The sequence below is a fragment of the Hemitrygon akajei genome, chromosome 4, assembly GCF_048418815.1.
Source record: "Hemitrygon akajei chromosome 4, sHemAka1.3, whole genome shotgun sequence".
Classification (NCBI taxonomy): domain Eukaryota; kingdom Metazoa; phylum Chordata; class Chondrichthyes; order Myliobatiformes; family Dasyatidae; genus Hemitrygon; species Hemitrygon akajei.
Window position 1 is genome coordinate 160,661,907 of NC_133127.1, and position 20,230 is coordinate 160,682,136.

The 20,230-nt window shown below is 39.1% G+C and overlaps 1 protein-coding gene across 1 annotated transcript in view; it reads left to right on the forward strand.

The window, feature by feature from the left end:
- The window catches only part of gtf3ab (general transcription factor IIIA, b), a 23,121-nt gene continuing 2,891 nt past the window's right edge, over positions 1–20,230 (forward strand). Inside the window, exons 1-7 of the mRNA XM_073043805.1 lie at positions 1–383; positions 5,647–5,747; positions 10,195–10,291; positions 10,984–11,072; positions 11,148–11,221; positions 15,338–15,421; positions 19,964–20,193. Coding sequence (XP_072899906.1) covers positions 123–383; positions 5,647–5,747; positions 10,195–10,291; positions 10,984–11,072; positions 11,148–11,221; positions 15,338–15,421; positions 19,964–20,193 — 936 coding nt within the window. The 5' untranslated portion in view covers positions 1–122. The remainder of the gene's footprint in view (positions 384–5,646; positions 5,748–10,194; positions 10,292–10,983; positions 11,073–11,147; positions 11,222–15,337; positions 15,422–19,963; positions 20,194–20,230) is intronic.

Sequence of the window (20,230 nt, forward strand, 5' to 3'; positions counted from 1 at the left end):
AGGAAACGTCAGTCGGTAACCATGCTGTGAAGCCGACGGCGGGAAGCGTGCCGAGTTTGGAGTACGGACCTCGCGAGAAGAGTCGAGTGGCGGCCGTGGAGGCGGAGGCGGAGGCGGGCGTGATGGTGGAGGAGGCGGCAGCAACAGCGGCGGCGGCGAAGGCGAACGCCGGCGTGAATGAGGGTGATGCTGAAAAGGAGGAGGCCGCTGCAGAACCAGAGTCAGCTGTGGCTTCTGCTGACAGAGCGGCGAGGTTGACGGAAAGACCTGGACAGACACGGCGTAAATTCTCGGGGAGCCTCTTCATTTGCTCTTTTGGCTGCGGAGCCACGTTTTCCAAGAACTGGCGGCTAGAAGCTCATCTATGCAGACACACGGGGGAGGTAGGAGCGGCGTTTGCTCGGTCTGGTTTAGATGTCTGCAGGGCAGTAGCAAGTCAGTTGGAAAGAGTAGAAAAGCGTGCAGAACATTAATCAGCCGGCTTCCTGTCAACGGCAGCATGGGAAGGGAAGAGAAGTCATGAACTGAGCTAGCGATTGGGCAGTTAAGCTCTGGGGAGGCATGTTTTTTTGTACAGTGGAAATGAAAATAGCAGGTAGGTGAAGCAAATAGTTAAGACAAATGACATAGTGATCTTTATAGAAAAGGGGTTGGTGTTTGGAAAAAGGAAACATTGTTATATCTGTAGTGGATGTTCCTGAGGTTGCACCTTAACTACTATTTACCGTCCCCTTATATAAGAAGGGATAGAGTAGGACTGGAGAAAGTAACCTGACGAATTCCTGGCAAGAAGCATATTCTACCGAGAAAGACTAAAGACGTTGGTTGTGCATTTTTGGCGTTCAGTCGAATGAGGTTGATCTAATTAAAACCTGTAGAATCCCAAGGGGTTACAGTAGCATTGACATAAATTCTGGCAGAGGAGAAGTTGAGGTCTGGTGTAGTTCAGTCCTTATATGGAAAGCTTGAGCTAGTTTGAGGGCCTGGTGGAAGATGGAATAGAAGCTCCTAAACAGACAAATGAATGGAGAATGACCTCATAAGCTTTGGCCATATTACAGAGTGGATCTGGGAATTGACTGGAGTGTTGTGCTTAGAGGATTTGAGGCTCTGAAGCCCGACCCTGGGATAGCCCAGGGTTAGAATAAATGGGTAAGAAATGTCTGCTGGAAAAATTGTGTCCCTCTGGTAACGTGGTGAGTCCGTGCAAAAGCTAGTCATGGGATAAAGTGGTAGTCAGCAAGAGCAAGTTCAATAATCAGGATAGCCAAGGGTGCAGTAAAGGAAAAGGAAGGAATACTCATTAAACTGAACTAATTTTAATGCACAAGGAATAACAGTTAAGGCGGGCAAATTCAGAGCATGGATTGGCTCTAAGGACTAGGATGTTATCACCACAAACAAAACCATGGTTGAGAAAAGAGCAGGACTGGCAGCTCACTGCTCCAGGATGTGCATGTGACAAATAAACTTCATCTTTAATGGATGCCACAGGCATGACAGAGGTACAAGAAAGGAGAAGGTGTTGCCTTTTCCATAAGGGAGAATGTAACAGCACTGTTTCGAGATGACATTCTTGAATTCCAGTGAGTTCATATGGTTAGAACTTGCCTGCTGAGTTCCTTCAGCTTTTTCTGTGTGTTGCTTGGATATCCAGCATCTGCAGATTTTCTTGTTTTTGATTTTGGTTTAATCAGAGGCATTTCTAGCTCATTCATAACTGGATGAGAGTGACAAAACAGGCTTAGAAAAGGCCATGAGGAGTGATGGTAAAATAGTGGTAGGTTGTGTTGGTGAACCTGTTGTCGGTGACTGAGGGAGATATGAATACTCAGTAAAGAATGGGTAATTGAATGAAGAAATATCTCACTTCATCCTGGATGCCATCTGACACACTGCCTTTAGGGTTTAGATATCTCAGCTGGAACAAGCTTCCTTGCATTGGCCCTTTTGAAATTTATAAGTTTCAGTGATGTTACTCCTGTTCTTGAGAGAAGAGGCCAGCCTACGCAGTCTTGCCTCAACAGAAAAATCTGCCATCATAGGAAACAGTCCAAATCTTTCTTATACTCTTAATGGTAAATATATCATTTTGAACTTAAGAAGTTCAATCAGTATTCTAAGTGATCTTGTCAAGGCCCAATATAATTGCTGCAACGTCTTTGCTTTTGTACTCAAATCTTCTAGCAATAAAGGCCATCACACCATTTATGTTCAGAATCAGAATCAGGTTTATTATCAACAGCATATGACGTGAAATTTGTTAACTTAGCAGTAGCAGTTCAATGCAATACATAATATAGAAAAAAAATAATAATTAAATCAATTACAATATACGTATATTGAATAGATTAAAAAGTTCAAAATACTGTATATTTCAATTATATTTATATTACAGTATAAATACTGTATATTAAAAAAAAGTGAGGTAACTTTCAAAGGTTCAATGTCCATTTAGGAATTGGATGGCAGAGGGGAAGGAGCTGTTCCTGAATCGCTGAATGTATGCCTTCCGGCTTCTGTACCTCCTACCTGATGGTAACTGTGAGAAAAGTGCATGTCCTGGGTGCTGGAGGTCTTTAATAATGGACGCTGCCTTCCTGAGACACCGCTCCCTGATGATGTACTGGGTACTTTGTAGGCTAGTACCCAAGATGGAGCTGACTAGATTTACAACACTCTGCAGCTTGTTTTCGTCCTGTGTCCCCCACACCACCCCCCCCCTCCCCCGTACCAGACAGTGATGCAGTCTGTCAGAATGCTCTCCATGGTACATCTATGGAAGTTTTTCAGTGTATTTGTTGACATGCCAAATCTCTTCAAATTCCTAATGAAGTACAGCCACTGTCTTGCCTTTATAACAATGTCGATATGTTGGGACCTGTTAGATCCTCAGAGATCTTGACACCCAGGAACTTGAAACTGCTCACTCCCTCCACTTCTGATCCCTCTGAGGATTGGAATGTGTTCCTTTGTCTTACCCTTCCTGAAGTCCACAATCAGCTCTTTCGTCTGACGTTGAGTGCCAGGTTGTTGCTGCAGCACCACACTAGTTGACATATCTCACTCCTGTATGCCCTCATGTCACTACCTGAGATTCTACCAGCAATGGTTGTATCTCCATCAAATTTATAGATGGTATTTGAGCTATACCTAACCACACAGTCATGTGTATATAGAGAGTAGAGCAGTGGGCTAAGCACACACCCCCTGAGGTGCGCCAGTGTTGATCATCAGGGAGGAGGAGATGTTATCTCCAATCCACGCAGACTATGGTCTTCCGGTTTTGAAGTCGAGGATCCAATTGCAGAGGGACGTACAGAGGCCCAGGTTCTGCAACTTCTAATTCCTTTCTGCATGTACACATTAACTTACAGTGTGTGCAATCCCTTCTAAAGTAATTTCCCAACCTGTCACTAATATATGGTTTGCTTTTCTATTGTGCATCAAAGTGCACAGTCACATCATACTTCCTCTGCCATATCTTTGTTTGCTCAATTAGCTTTTCTATATCTCCATGAAACCCCTCTATAATCTCATAACTTGAGATATACCTAGTTATGTAGAATCAGAAAAATTGAAAATATGATATTTGGTCTCAGTAAATTTGTGATGAGCTGCGCTGAGGCACTGTCACCCCACTGGTCACAGCTTTCCAACGTGGGAAAGATGAATTTGTTCTCATTCAAGAGAAAATCTGCAAATGCTGGAAAACCAAGTAATGCACGCAAAATGCTGGAGGAATTCACTGGGCCACGTAGCATCTATGGAAGAGTAAACAGTTGATGTTTTTGGCTGAGACCCTTCATCAGAACTGGGGAAAGACAAGAAGTTAGTAAGATGGTACTAAGATATCTACTAAGATGGTAGTTGGAGGGAGGGGAGGAAGAAATACAAGGTATTAGGTGATAAGTGACGCATGGGGGACTGGTGAAGTAAAGAGCTGGGAAGTCGACTGGTGAGAGATACAGGGTTGGAGAAGGGGAATCTGATAAGAAAGGACAGAAAACCATGGAGGAAAAGGAAGGGGGAGGTGCACCAGAGGGAGGTGATGGGCAGGTAAGGAGTTGAAGTGAGAGAGGGAAATGGGAATGGTGAGGGTTGTGGGGATTACTGGAAATTTGAGAAATTGATGTTCGTGCCATCAGGTTGGAGGTCACCCAGATGGAGTACAAGGTGTTGCTCCTCCAACCTGAGTGTGGCCTCATCATGGCAGTAGAGGAGGCTGTGGACTTGCATATGGGAAGTGGAATTAAAATGGTGGCCACTGGGAGATCCTGCTTTTTCTGGCAGACAAAGTGTTGGTGCTTGGCGAAGCGGTCTCCCAATTTATGCTGGGTCCCACTGATACACAAGAGCGCCAGATACAGTAGAAGACCCCCAACAGACTTGCAGGTGAAGTGTTGCCTCTCCTGGAAGGACTGCTTGGGGCTCTGAATGGTAGTGAGGGAGGAGGTGTCAGAGGAGTTCTAGCACTTGTTCCGCTTGCAAGGATAAGTGCCAGGAGGGAGATCAGTGGGGAGGGACAAATGGACAAGGGAGTTACATAGGGAGCAATCCCTGTGGAAAGTGGGGGAGAGGGAAAGATGTGCTTGGTGTGGGATCCCATTAGAGATGGCAGAAGTTACAGAGAACTATGTGCCGGACGTGGAGGCTGATGGGGTGGTAGGTGAAGACAAGATTTTTTTAAAAGTCTGACTTTTTCCTATTCTGACTCAATCCTGTTATTCATTTTTTTGTTGGTATACAATTAATAAATCCCTTGGATTACAGCATATCCCTTCTTCTTAATGTTAGAATAATTTATCTTTCTTAAATAGTAAGTCACATTTTCTTTCCTCAGTTCTTCAGAAACCATTACAGAATTGATAAAATTTTCCAAGTTCTTTCAAAATTCTGTAATATAGATAATGTCCTTGGATTTAATTAGATTTCATTCTCACTAATGACTCAAATAAACATTTTAATTAATCCTAATTTCCTTAAATTCTTCAACACTGCATCTCTTTGCACAGAAGTGCAGTAGATTAAACATTCAATTATTCTGGGCCTAAAAAATGCATATTTTGGTCAATTGTGGAGTAAACGTTAAGGAAAATGTGTAGGAAAGTGTAATGGGGATTAAGATATGACCAACTGCATTAAATAGTAAAGCAGGCTCATAAAACAATGGCATATCCCTGCTATTTCTTATGTCAATACTTTTGAATAGCAGGGTGGAAATTGTTAAAAGATAGTGTCTTAGAAGTCACTAATTTCCTCCTTGAGATGATCCTTAGATGAAAGAGTGATGAACTGTTTTGGCAGGAGAAACAAAGCCTTGAGCAGGATTGGGTAAAGAATGATTAATCCAATTGAATGTCATTATCTTCAATTATAAACTTGAGGGATTTTTGGCAGTTATATAACTGAGGGGTGTAGAAATAACAAGAATGGAAGAATAGGTGTTTTGCTGAAGATGAAGTTAGGGGGTGAAAGTAACTGAACAAAAAAAAAACAGATAAAACAATTGAGAATTTGAAAGAGGGCTGTTGTATGTGGAGAATTCTCCAGGTAAAGCTTTTTTTGACTTTATTGCATGGAGATTGAAAACAGAGCTAGTAATCCCATAAAACAATGATCCTGATGCTTTTTTCTCCCCCCCAGAAACCATTTACTTGTGAATATGAAGGTTGTAATAAAAACTATTCTAGAAAAGATCATCTTGCAAGGCACATTCTGATTCATAGAGGAGAAAAACCATTCAGGTCAGTGTATGTATTAAGGTAATTTCTATTGTGGTATTCTTTAAAGTTGTTACAGAAATGTATTAAAGATTGATATTATAACTTCTGTTAAATGTATACAAACCCTTGTCCAGATGCTTATTACAGGACTTGGGGTAGTAGATGTCCTCTGTGTTCTTGACTGTGCCTTGTTGGTTTCCTGCACTATTGCCCTAAGCTTGTCAAAATGCATGGTTTTGTAGCATCTTGATATTGCAAACACCACTACAACTTTATAAAAACTGACAACAGATATTTTTCAATAAATGTTAAATTCTTAGTCTGAATATGGGCAAGTTATCAAGTCTGATCTGAGCAATCAATATAGATCTGACTGATTCAGGTTTCCTAAAACTTCTACTTTATTCCTACAGACAATGGATTCCGGTTAATTAGGGCACTTTTAGGTACAGTACATTTTAGTCCAATTAATTAGCCAAAATTTCATTGAAATGGGTAAAAGGATAAAAAAAGACAACTGTTACTGTTTAACTGAGTAACAATTTGTGTACTTAAATGAAATACAGAACAAAATAGGACACTACCAATGCTTCTACAGTGCTATCAAACTGTCTATTAGTTCCTAATAGTTATTGATGGAGGTATTCATCAGCTATGTTCTTTTAATTGAGAGCAAATGAATAAAATCAGCAGAGACACCTAATGCAGATAATGGACTGCCTTCATACAATGTTTTAGACAATTGCATCTTCTAAACAACACACACAAAATGCTGGTGGAACATAGCAGGCCAGGCAGCATGTATAGGGAGAAGTGCTGTCGACGTTTCAGGACGAAGGGTCTCAGCCCGAAACGTCGACAGCGCTTCTCCCTATAGATGCTGCCTGGCCTGCTGTGTTCCACCAGCATTTTGTGTGTGTTGCTTGAATTTCCAGCATGTGCAGTTTTCCTTGTGTTTGCATCTTCTAAACATTCATTTTCATTGTAACAGCCAAAATGATTGTCGATACTTTAATAATTCATAACTTGTTGAAGTAATGAAATCATTTCATTTTCACTCCCATCCGCTTCTGGTATCTCTAAGCCTGAATCCTTGAAACTATGGTCAGTAAAACAGATCTGAAGTATCTTGCTGCTTATTTCTTGCCAATGATGAATACAAACATATGCAACTGATACTATTTTAAAAACTTCACCAAGCATGTAGTGTTACCAAACAGCCACACAAGTGCATGAGACTGACACTAGTTAGAAACTAGTTTGGCAACAGTCTCCTACCCCAGTTAGGTGCCATAGTGTCCCAAATAAAAGGGTTGCCCCAATTAAGTGATGACCCAATTAATTGGAATTCATTGTAGTCCAAAATCTATTTTTTATCATTTTAATACAATTTTGGGTTGATTTTTTGGGACATTCCAAGGAACAGTTAAGAGTATTGTGAGCCTGCAGTTGGGCCAACATAAACTATCACAAATGCACTAAGTATTTTTTAACAATCAGTTTTAGAATATTAAACACTTGCACACACTTGTAAACAATTAAAACACACCACCCAACAAATTCAAATAAAAAAGTTTACAAGCCATTATTCCAGCATCTGTTTCTTCCCATAACCTCAAAGGACTGCTGCACTTTCATCAAATAAATTTGTCCTGCCCTTGGACAGTAGGAGAAGGAAAATACTTTTTTTCTCGGATGTCTCGGGGTAGATCCTTAGACTCTTATCTGCTTTTGCTCGGGAATGTAACATTTCCTGATGATATTTGTAAAAGCAGGAGCAATGGACGGATAGAGAAATGTAAATATGTAAGACTCCTGCCGTAGATAATCATGCCCAACCAGTGCTGATCTAGATGCACTAGAATCTGTTATATCACAATCATAAGATGTCCTTGAGTGATTAATTTTGATTTAAAACTAATCACTCAGGGTAGTGCAGAAGTTTTACAACTGACACTAATCTTGGATATAGACTAGTGCAGGATCAAGCAGATGTCAAACTAAACTAATCCCTTCTCCCTGTACATGATCCATATTCCTGCTTTTTGGATGCCACTGTTGGTGCTTCTACTACCACCCCAAGCAGCATTGGTCCGCTTCATCCCTTAAAATTTCCTCCTCTCGCATTAAAGTTATCCTCTTGTATTCAATGTTTCTGCTCGGGGTGGGGTGGGAAAGGAAAGGGTTCTGGCAGTCTATCCTAGCTATGCTCCTCATAATTTTATAAACTTCCATCGAGTATGGGAGATGACAAATTTTTTTCCAACAATATTTTTATTGTTTTTTTAAAAAGGAGAACATAGTATAAAGGAGAATAGTGCAGTGCATAACAAATGTATCAAATGTACAATTCACATTTATGAAAAAGATGCACCCATAGTACAAACATGCTTTGATTATCGCCCCACCCCTCCCCGTCCCCAATTTAAACAGAACTTTTGTCCCCACAGAGCTGCATTGGTATAGAGAAGGTGTATTTTTCTAATGCATTGGCTGGTGTATGATAACAAATTTGAGTCCAAAGAGTTTTACCGGAAAATGCTGGAGGTCAGGGATTTATGTACTGAGGAAAGGGAGAGAGTAAGGACCTTTAGCCTGGCTGGGAATTTTGAAAATATTCAAGAAAGGGTCCCCACACCTTTTGGAACTTCATGTCCGAATTGAGGATTGAATAGTGGATCTTCTCAAGGTGTAGACTGGACATGATGTCCCTGGGCCACTGAGCGTGGGTGGGTGGGGCAGCATCCCTCTACTTGAGCAAAACTGCACGCCTGGCCAGCAGAGAAGCAAAAGACAGTGTGTGACATTTAGTCAGACTTAGGTGCATGTCCCCCTCTCCGGAGGTGCTGAGAAGAGAAATCAAAAGGTTGGTTTCCAAATTGTATTTAAGTATTTGGGATAGAGTTTGGAAGACATCTTTCCTGTATTTTTTCCAAACTAGGGCATGTTCAGTACATATGGGTAAGGGAAGCCTCGCCCCTTTTGCATTTGTCGCAGCAGGGATTAACATCTGGGTAAATGTGAGATAATTTACCGGTAGTTGCAGACATATGGGCCCTGTGTACGACCTTGAACTGTAACAGGCAGTGGCAGGCACATAAAGAGGTTGAGTTAACTAATTAGAGGACTTTGTCCCATATCTCATCTGATATTGAAAAATTTAAATCTTGTTCCCAGGTAGTTTTAATTTTGTCAAGAGAGGCTCACCTCAGAACCTCCAGCTTGTCGCAGATAAAAGATAATAGACCGTTACGCAATAGTTTCGTACAGAGAAATATATCAATGACGTTTGTGCTGGGCGTCTCAGGGAAGTTTGGTATCAGAGGGCAGATAAAATGTCTAATTTGCAAATATCTAAAGAAATGAGTGTTGGGTAGATTAAACTTTGCAGACACTTGATCAAATGATGCAAACAGTTGTCTTAAAAAAACGATATTTAAAGCACCTGATGCCCTTTCTGCACCAGTCTTGGAAATGTTGAATCATGTATAGAAGGCTGGAAGAGATGATTATGTAGAATACTTGAAAGAGAGAAGGCAAGGAGACCGCTATGCTTTCTGAACTGAGCCCACACTCTCAGGGTGTGCCTGATGACAGGATTAGCAATTGGTTTAGACGTATGAAAAGGGAGTGCGAATCCAAGAAGTGCAGAGATGGAAACATTCTTAATAAAGTTCAACTCCATTGTCACCCATAATGGACAGTCAGATTGATCATAAAAATGAGACCAAAAGATGAGACAATGAATGTTAGCTGCCCAGTAGTATAGGTGGAAATTGGGCACAGCCATGCCCCCAACACTTCTAGATTTTTGAAGATGAACTTTATTCAGTCAGGAACACTTGCCCTTCCATAGGTAGGATGATATAACTGAGTCTAGTGAGTCAAAAAAGGCTTTAGGAATGAAAATTTGAGTGGATTGAAAAAGGTATAAAAATTTAGGAAGGATGTTCATTTTGACAACATTAATTCGGCCCATCAGGGACATGGACAGGGGTGACCACTGTGCTAGGCTCTGTTTTGGACAAATTTTTAAGAGTAAGTGAGTATTGCATAGTGATCAAAAATAGAGCAAGAGTGTAAAATGGTGGCTTTAGGAAGAGAACCAGAGACCTCAGGACCACAACAGTTGAAGATTTTTCCACCATGGGTGGAGTACGGAGAAATCATACAAACACTGGGTTGGTGTCAAAGTGTGTGTGAATAAGTCAAAACTCAAGGCTCTGCCACTTCTACAAAGTAAGATATCAAAATTGGTAGATTTTGACTCTGAGAAGACCAATGTTGCAAAAATGAAATTGTTGAGAAACAGTTTAGAGTTTTCAGGCCAGAGGGCTGAATTGGGCACTTCTGGCAAAATTCATTCTCAAGTGAAGGATCATTGTATGACAGTTAAAATTATTTTTAGCTTTGAACTTTGCAGAATCTTTTAACAATCCTTCATCCTTTAACAATTAATGCCTTTCAGGTGTACCGATGAAAGATGTAATCAAACATTCACAACAAAAGATAACTTAAAGAAACATCTCTCAAGAAAGCATGACAGCAAAGTGAAGCTTTATTTGGTAATTAATCCTGTATCCTTAACTGTTTCTTAAACTTTAAAATTACCAGTGTGTGTTTAAATAGAAGTCCTGAATAGAACATTCCAAACTGACAACAAATACTAGTTGTGTCTGTGTTTGTTCTGAATGAGTTTGTTGAGCCACTTCTCTCCAAAATAAAAACAGGCAGAAAATTGAAGTGTTTCGACAGTTGTCCCCATCTTTTTCTGAAACTGAGTAAGTACACTTTTATGGGTGTTAAGCTGACTTTATGTAGAAGTTCTATTTAGTTGATGTGTGGATGAAAGAATGGAAACATTAATAGCTGTTCTGATGCGGCACTATTAAAGGCTATTGCATAGTAATCAAGAATGAATATCCTGCAAAATATTTTCTGGTCCATGGAGTTGATCTCTTGATCAGACAAAAGGCCATTGTTGATTTATATCAACTTAAAGAGGGCAGTTTTAAAAGAGAACTTTTGGCAATATAGTATCTGGATGCCAAGGAGCTGAAAACTTGGCACAAATTTTGCAATAAATGCTGGAGTAGAGCTTGAACCCTGATGTACTAAATCATAAACTGTTGGAGTTGAGCTGACTAAATTTCCTGAAATGTTGATTATATACAGTAAAAGATTACTTGTATACTGAGTGGTGGTATTTGAGCTGTTGCACAAGAACAAATGTATAGCTCTGTATTTCATCATGCAGTGTGACTTTGAAGGATGTGGTAGATCGTTCAAGAAGCATCAGCATCTCAAAGTCCATCAATATGAGCACACACGTGTACCGTCATTCAAGTAGGTGCTAAGCTATGGTTAAATTTCATTTTTATTATACATTGAAGAAATACTAAACATTATTTTCTTTGCTAGGTGCAATTATGAAGGGTGTGACAAATGCTTTTGCCTTCCAAGCAAGTTGAAGCGTCATGAGAAGATACATGCAGGTGTGTCCTATATTCGAATGTTTCTTCACATATCTAATTTAAGGAAAAGGGGAATTTCTTCAACTAATTGTAATGTTTAGTGACATAACACTTCAGAAATAGGTTTATTATCACTGGCATGTCAGGAGATTTGGTGTCCTGCTGCAGCATTACAGTGCAGTACATATAAAATATAAGTTAAAATAAGAAACATTTTAAAAAAAAAAAAAAGTAGAGCAGAGAGTGTAGTGTTCATGGTCTGATTGGTGGAGACTGTGTGTTACATTGGTACCTCCATACCAGAAGGTGATGTAACCAATCAGAATGCTCTCCTTGGTCTGTCCATAGGAATTTGCTTGAGTGTTTGCTGACATAAATCTCAAACACATAATAAAATAGAGCTGCTGGTATGCCTTCATGAATGCATTAATGTTGTGCCCAGGATAGCTCTTCAGCAATGTTGATACCTAGAACTTGAAGCTGCTCACCCTTTGCACTGTTGACCTTTGATGTGAACAGTTATGTGTTCTCTTCCCCTTCCTGAAGTCTACAATCAGTTCCTTGGTCTTGCTGATATTGAGTGCAAAGTTGTTAACATACAAGGTGGCTGACTTCAGAATCAGATTTATTATTACCGGCATGTGATGTGAAATTTGTTAACTTAGCAGCAGCAGTTCAATGCAGTACATAATCTACCACAGAGAGAGAAAAAATAATAATAAAAATAAAACATAATAAATAAGCAGGTAAGTCAATTATGTATATTGAATAGATTATTAAAAATGTACGAAAACAGATAACTGTTTATTAAATAAAGTGAGGTAGTGTCTAAAGCTTCAAAGTCCATTTAGGAATCAGATGGCAGAGGGGAAGAAGCTGTTCCTGAATTGCTGAGTGGGTGCCTTCAGGCTTCTGTATCTCCTACCTGATGGTAACAGTGAGAAAAGGGCATGCCCTGGGTGCTGGGGGTCTTTAATAATGGGTGCTGCCTTTCTGAGACACCACTCCCCAAAGATGTCCTGGGTACTTTGTAGGCTAGTGCCCAAGTTGGAGCTGACTAGATTTATAACCTTCTGCAGCTTCTTTCAGTCCTGTGCAGTAGCCCCTCCATACTGGACAGTGATGCAGCCTGTCAGAATGCTCTCCACAGTACAACTATAGAAGTTTTTGAGTATTTGTTGACATGCAAAATTCATAGTCATAATTTTTTTTTACCTAAATGTGTAGGGTTATTTTGCTAGTTATAATTGGAATTATTCATTGTAGCTATGGTACAATTATACAAAGGACTAAAAGATTTCTACACCATCATGCTCTTTGATCAAATCCTCAAAATACTCGTACGATTATTGCTCTTTAAAATACAAGATGATCAACAGCAATTGGAAGTGCAGATAGATGTGAGGGAGATACTTAATGGTTTACAGTCCATACGTTTAAATACATTTGTAAATGTATCCATCACCATGTTGCAATTATAATTTAAAGGCTAGAGGAATTGTGTTCACTTTGTAGTGATTTATTGTTCAAAATTCAGAATATATCAGGAATAAAATGGTCTGTTCAATAAGAATATGAGCGTCTACAAGAGACAATTTCTAACAAAATAAGGAATTGTTAAATATTGCTGCATTGATTGATTCTTTGGTTTCTGATGCTTTCAATTGGTTCTAAATTTATGTACAAGAAAATAGAAATTTTAGTTATTAACAAAGTGTAAATTAATTGCTTTAGTGTAGGAATTTGTAGGGAAATAACGAGATGAGAATTTTTCATAGTAAAATAAAGTGTACTGTGAATTTTCATTAAGTAAATTTCAGTTGATAATTTTGGGTCTTTTGTAATATTTTCAGAGACTAGATTGAAATGGCAAGTAAACAAAGTATTGGCTACAAACACTAAGTCAGGCAATAGTTTGTGGAGTATCTGACCCAGCTGTTTCTAGCACTTAGATCTTTTCTTTACTGCTGGAAATATAAAATCTTTGATTTTATTTACCTGTGACTGTACATTAGCTAGCAAGATGGTCAGTATTGATAGACAAGAGCAACGCTTTCTTAGATAAACTCTTAAAACAGAGTGGCATCCTCTCTTCCGCTGTCTTAAAGGGGAACTCTGCCAGTGACAGAAGTCCATTTGAGTTCTGTGGACTTTTAAGTTGCAATAGATTATTTAATCACCTCAAAACGATGTTGCTAACTGTACAGACCTTGGATGTAGTTGTGGTTCTAAGCTGTAGCAGATTGAAACGGGAAATTTTTAATGGTTTCCATCAGAGTTGCTTGCACGAGTAGCCTTCTTGATGGTGCCCTTGAAGTGGAAAAAGTTGAGCAAAAAACTTAAATAGCTTGTAATACAGTGATAAGTATATAGTCCTAAGTAAAATTTATTATCAGAGTACATACATGTCACCACATACAACCCTGAGATATGTTCTCTGGGGGCATAATTAGCACATCTATAGAACAGTAAACATCACAAGCTCAACTGTAAACCAACTGTGCAAATGCAGATATAAATAAATAGCAATAAATAATGAATCTGAAATAACAATATGACATCATCAATATAACAGGGTCATTAAATGAGTGTAGTTATCCCCTTTTGTACAACAGCCTAATGATTGAGGATTGAACCTGGTGATGTGAGTCCTCAGGCACTTGCACTTCCTACCCGATGGCAGCAGTGAGAAAAGAGCATGGCCTGGTTGGGGTGGGGGGGAAGTGGTGAGGATCTTTGATGGATGCTGCTCTTCTAAGGCATTGTTTCATGTAGATGTGCTCAGTGGTTGGGAGGGTTTTATCCAGGAGGTACTGGGCAGAATCCACTACCTTTTGTAGGATTTTCTGCTCAAAGGTATTGGTGTACCTGTACCAGGCTATAAAGCAGCCAGTCAGTACACTTTCCACCACACATCTATAGAAGCTTGCCGAGGTTTTCGATGACATGCTGAACCTCTGCAGACTCCTGAGGAAGTAGAGGTGCTGTCATGCTTTCTTCGCAATAATATTTATATGCTGTGTCCAGGACAGTTCCTATGAGATATTGACACCTAGGAACTTGAAGTTGCTGGCCCTCTCCACCTCTGATCTCTGATAATTACTGGCTCATGGACCTCTGGTTTCCCTCTCCTGAAATCTACAATCAGTTCCTTGATCTTACTGATATTTAGTGAGAGGTTGTTGTTAATACACCACTCAGCCTAGGCTTCAATCTTCCTCTTGTGTGCTGATTCATCAACCTCGGTAGGAGTAGTATAATCTCGTCATGTAGAGTATAAGCAGCTTTTTTTATTCCTAAACTCTACAAATATGTCCTTGCCGATAAGTCAGCTCCATTTTGGGTACTAACCTACAAAATACCCAGGACGTCTTCAGGGAGCAGTGTCTCAGAAAGGCAGAGTCCATTATTAAGGACCTCCAGCACCCAGGGCATGCCCTTTTCTCACTGTTACCATCAGGTAGGAGGTACAGAAGCCTGAAGGCACACACTCAGCGATTCAGGAACAACTTCTTCACCTCTGCCATCCAACTCCCAAATGGACATTGAATCTTTGAACACTACCTCACTTTTTTTAAATATACAGTTTTTGTACATTTAATCTATTCAATATATGTAATTGATTTACTTGTTTATTTTTTTCTTTGTGGTAGATTATGTATTACATTGAACTGCTGCTGCTAAGTTAACAAATTTCACATCACATACTGGTGATATTAAACATGATTCTGATAAGCTGTCCAAGATGCCTTCTCCATTAAATCCAATATTCTTGCAAAGAGATTTACTGGTTTTATTATAATATCATCAGCAACTAAGTTTGAATAAAATTAGATATTCTTTAAATGGGAACAGTTCATTTTGCTACTCAAGATTTGTGTTAGACCAGCATTGTCAAAAGAATGATTTTAAAATTGAAAATTACAGTACAATTATTTTAATGAAGAAATAGTTCATTGTATATACTGAAGTTTTACCTTGTCTGTAGGCACACTTTTCATACAGAATTTTTTTCTCTGAGCCAGTGATTGTTAAACTGAAAACTTTTATCACACTGGCAGCAGCAAAGAAAAATGTCTATCTTTGTAATTATTTGTAGTTGCAAGTTTTATCAGTTGAGATTATTTTCATCTTCAGGTTATGCATGCAAAGTGGAATGTTGTTCATTTATTGGAAAAACGTGGACAGAGTTACTTAGTCACAAGCAGAAGCAACACAAAGGTAATTACATGAGTATCAACTAATTAGCCTTCATTATATAGACATGTCTATATTATTTGTATAATCTGCATTGCCTTCTATTTAATACAAGTAGGGCATGAAGTTGGTTCTCTGCTGAGAGTTGCAATAGTCTGAATTTTTTTCTCTTGAATCTAGCCATGTGGAATAATTAACTGAAATAAGTAAGAAATAATTGAAGTCTGCAGTAGAGATGTTGAAAGTGCTAATGGTTAACGTGACAGGGTGTGTTCCTGTAAAGTGCTGTGGGCCTCTATAACAATGCAGTCGGCCATAAACAGATGTGGTGCATTAGTGTCTGGTAACAAAGTCATCCTTTGGACTCAACATGGGAGTTATGCAAAGAAGTCATCCAATCTGTGTTTAGTTTGTTTAGTAGAGGTGACTACATTGCCAATATCAAATGTAATATTTTTCTGGTCTAGTGTTATTGTCCTATTATTTGCCTGATCAAGAAACATTGTACAGTGGATTCTGGTTAATTGGGATGCATCGGGACCAGTAATGTTTTGGCCCAATTAAGCAGCTGTCGAATTAGCTGAAGTTTCATGGAAATGGCTAAAAAGGAATTAAAAAAAGACAAAACTGAATAACATGTTATATATTTACAGTACAAATTAGAATACTAATAATAAAGCTGTATTGGTTCCTAAATGAATATTGACGAGGAATTGATCCAGTGTATGCTGTAGTATTTTGACTAAATGAAAAAAATCAGTGCAGGCGTCTAGTGCAGATAATGGACTGACTTTATACACTGCTTTTGAAAATTGCATTGTAACGTCCAAGATGATTGTCAATACCTTCAAATACTTCAAGGTTTCTAACTTGTTGAAGTAGTGAAATTGTTTCCTTTTCACTTCCAGCTGTCTCTGGCATCTTTAAGCCTGAATGCTTGAAATGGCTGTGAGCAGAACAGTTTGAATTATATTACTGCTTATTTCTCACCAGCACTCAGCGACAAAAATCCCCTCATTATGAATCCACGCAACTGACACTATTGGAAAAACTACTTGCTTTAAGCATGGTGTAGTGCCTAATGGCCACACAAGTGCACATGACTAACGCTTGTTAGAAACTGTTCAACAGCAGTCTCCTGTCCCAATTAAGTGGCATGGTGTCCCAAATAAATGAAGGGAACCTGGCAATTTTCTGGATTAGCTTTTGTTCTGTGAGAGCTGTCACAAGGAAGCAGCTGTCCTGATTAACCGAAGGCCCAATTAACTGGAATCCACTGTATTTCAATTTATTAACTATGAAGCTAAAGCTTAGACAACTTAAGATCACAGGAATCACAAATTAGGTGAGTTAAACAAACTCATTTTGTTTATCCAGTTTCTAATTTCAGCCTTTAAACCATGCTCTCACCATGATGTGTTTGGAAAGAACGTTGCAAGGTGAGAACATGGGATAAAGGGTTGTATTTATAAATCATCACTTTAAAATAACTTCAGAAAGGATCATGGAGAACTATGTGCAGGGGTGTCAAACTCATTTTAGGTCACGGGCTGGATTGAGCAAAATGCAGCTTCATGCGGGCCGGATCAGTCGGACGCATGCGATCGCAGCTTTCATTGCCTCCGTTTTTTCAGCCTGCTCTCATGTGTCTCAGTCTCTGCTATAACTACAAAGTGTTTCACTTTACAAATTCTGTTTCTTATGAAGATTGCCGAGCAAGACTGCCGAATAAACACTAAAAACCCTGAAAACCTGGTACCTGAATAAACTCAGCATTAGCCATATCATATGCTATAGGCGCTTCGATTACTGGGGCCAGCTTTAATAGTAATTGGATATTATCTCGCGGGCCAACGATAATTCCACCGCGGGCCGGATTTGGCCCACGGGCCTTGAGTTTGACATATATGATGTACAGCATGTTTCTTAAGGTAATATGAAACAACAATACAACTAATATCTTGAACAGACAAAAGGCCATTATTTGTTTAAGAGGGCATTTTGAAAAGAGAACCTTGGGTGAGAGGCAGGAGCATATTCATTCAAGGGCTTTATCAGCTGTGGTAGGGTGAAAGCCATCTTTTCAGGAAAGAAACTATTTCAGAGGAATTTGTATTGGAATAAATATACAGTTGAAGTCAGAAGTTTACATACAGAAGTTTTTCACAATTCCTGACATTTAATCCTAGAAAACATTCCCTGTCTTAGGTCAGTTAGGATCACTACTTTATTTTAAGAATGTGAAATGTCAGAATAATAGTAGAGAATGATTTATTTCAGCTTTTATTTCTTTCATCACATTCCCAATGGGTTAGAAGTTTACATACACTTTGTTAGTATTTGGTAGCATTGCCTTTAAATTGTTTAACTTGGGTTAAATGTTTTGGGTAGCCTTCCATAAGCTTCTCACAATAAGTTGCTGGAATTTTGTTCCATTCCTCCAGACAGAACTGGTGTAACTGAGCCAGGTTTGTAGGCCTGCTTGCTCACACACGCTTTTTCAGTTCTGCTCACAAATTTTCTATCGGATTGAGGTCAGGGCTTTGTCATGGCCACTCCAATACCTTGACTTTGTTGTCCTTAAGCAATTTTGCCACAACTTTGGAGGTGTGCTTGGGGTCGTTGTCCATTTGGAAGATCCATTTGCGACTGAGCTTTAACTTCCTGGCTGATGTCTGAGATGTTGCTTCAATATATCCACATAATTTTCCTTCCTCTTGATGCCATCTGTTTTGTGAAGTGCACCAGTCCCTCCTGCAACAAAGCACCACAATGGTCATTATGGCCAAACAGTTCAATTTTTGTTTCATCAGCTCAGGACATTTCTTCAGAAAGTAAGATCTTTGTCCCCATGTGCACTTGCAAACTGTAGACTGGCTTTTTTATGGTGGTTTTGGAGCAGTGGCTTCTTCCTTGCTGAGCAGCCTTTCAGGTTATTTTGATAATAGGACTCGTTTTACTCTGGATATAGATATTTATCTACCTGTTTCCTCCAGCATCTTCACAAGGTCCTTTGCTGTTGTTCTGGGATTGATTTGCACTTTTCGCTCCAAAGTACGTTCATCTCTAGGAGACAGAATGCATCTCCTTCCTGAGCGGTATGACGGCTGCATGGTCCCATGGTGTTTATACTTGCGTACGATTGTTTGTACAGATGAACGTGGTACCTTCAGGCATTTGGAAATTGCTCCCAAGGATGAACCAGACTTGTGGAGGTCCACAATTTTGCTTTTCTGAGGTCTTGGCTGATTTCTTTTGATTTTGTTTGTAAACTTCTGACCCACTGGAATTGTGATATAGTCAATTAAAAGTGCAATTTGTCTGTAAAAAAATTGTTGGAAAAATTACTCGTGTCATGCACAAAGTAGATGTCCTCAACGTCTTGCCAAAACTATAGTTTGCTAATATGAAATCAGTGGAGTGGTTAAACAATGAGTTTTAATGACTTCAACCTAAGTGTATGTAAACTTCTGACTTCAACTGTAGATGTGAGAAACTGGTAAAATAAATAAACGGCTTAAAGGAATCTGGTTGGGAATGTGTATAGTTGAGATAATTGTGGGCTTGTAATGGATTTTTGTCACAATTCTTTGCTGCTTGATCAATGGACAGAGCTCCATAGTAAAAGTAATGAATTTTCCGTTTGCTAATTAATAGTAATGGAAGCACCAATGTACTAGAGCAGGGGTTCCCAATGTGAAGTCCTTGGACCCCTTGGTTAATGAAGAGGTTCCGTGGCATAAAAAGGGTTGGGGAAACCCTGTACTATAGAGTTGAGGGAGGAAGCCTGAGTAAGAATTGAATCTAGCCAGCTGTGTTCACTCTTGTGCTCCTGACGCCTGGCCTCGCTGTATTAGATCCCTTTCTCCCATACACCCTCCTGCAAACTCTGCAGATTAAAACTACAGGCTGTCCTTGGATAATGAATGTGTTCTGTTTCAAGAGACCTCCATAAGTCAAATTTTATCCACCGCAGGAAAGTGCACAGAAATCACTTTAAATGGAAATCATACCTCCATGGTATTGTAACGAATGCCATCAAAAGCACATAAGACTGATAAAGAACAATTACTAAATTCTTAGATGAATTCGTTGTTCCAATTGTAGAAAAAGAATATATGGTATGTTGGAGTTTTCTAATATTACGGAGCTTGTTTGTATGTAGGGCCATTTATAGGTCCAGCATTCTTAACCTGAGGACAGCCTGTAACTTGTCCTTTTCCTAGTTTTGATAAAGGATTTGACCTGAAATCGTTCATGTCCGCAGATGCAGTCTTACCTGTTGAAAGCTCCAGCATTATCTGTTATTTCATTTTACCAGTATTTTTTGTTTTGAATTTCAGTTATTACAAAATCTTAATAATGTTGTTGGAAAGGTATTCTTTAAAATATTTTGAAGGGAAACAATACCTAGTTTGAGAATTTGTTGATTATAGATCACTTTCATTAAGATAAAGCATTATGCTGCTAGCTAATGCATGTTTGCATATCATATAGCTCACTAGAATAACTCATCCACGTGAAATGTAGTGCAAGAATGACAATTTTGTATGTATTTATTTTTAGAACCCTTTATTTGTAGTGTGTGTGGTAAAAAATTTAAACGTAAAGACACTCTTCAAGCACACCTTAAAATTCATGCTGAAGAAAGGGAAGTCTTTCGATGTCCCAGACAGGGTTGTGAGAGAACTTATACTACATCATTCAACCTGCAAAGCCATATTCTCTCATTTCATGAGCAACAGCGGAATTTTGTTTGTGAACATCCTGACTGTAAGAAAGCTTTTTCCATGAAAGTAAGTTTTTTACATTTCAAATTTTAAAAAAAATATC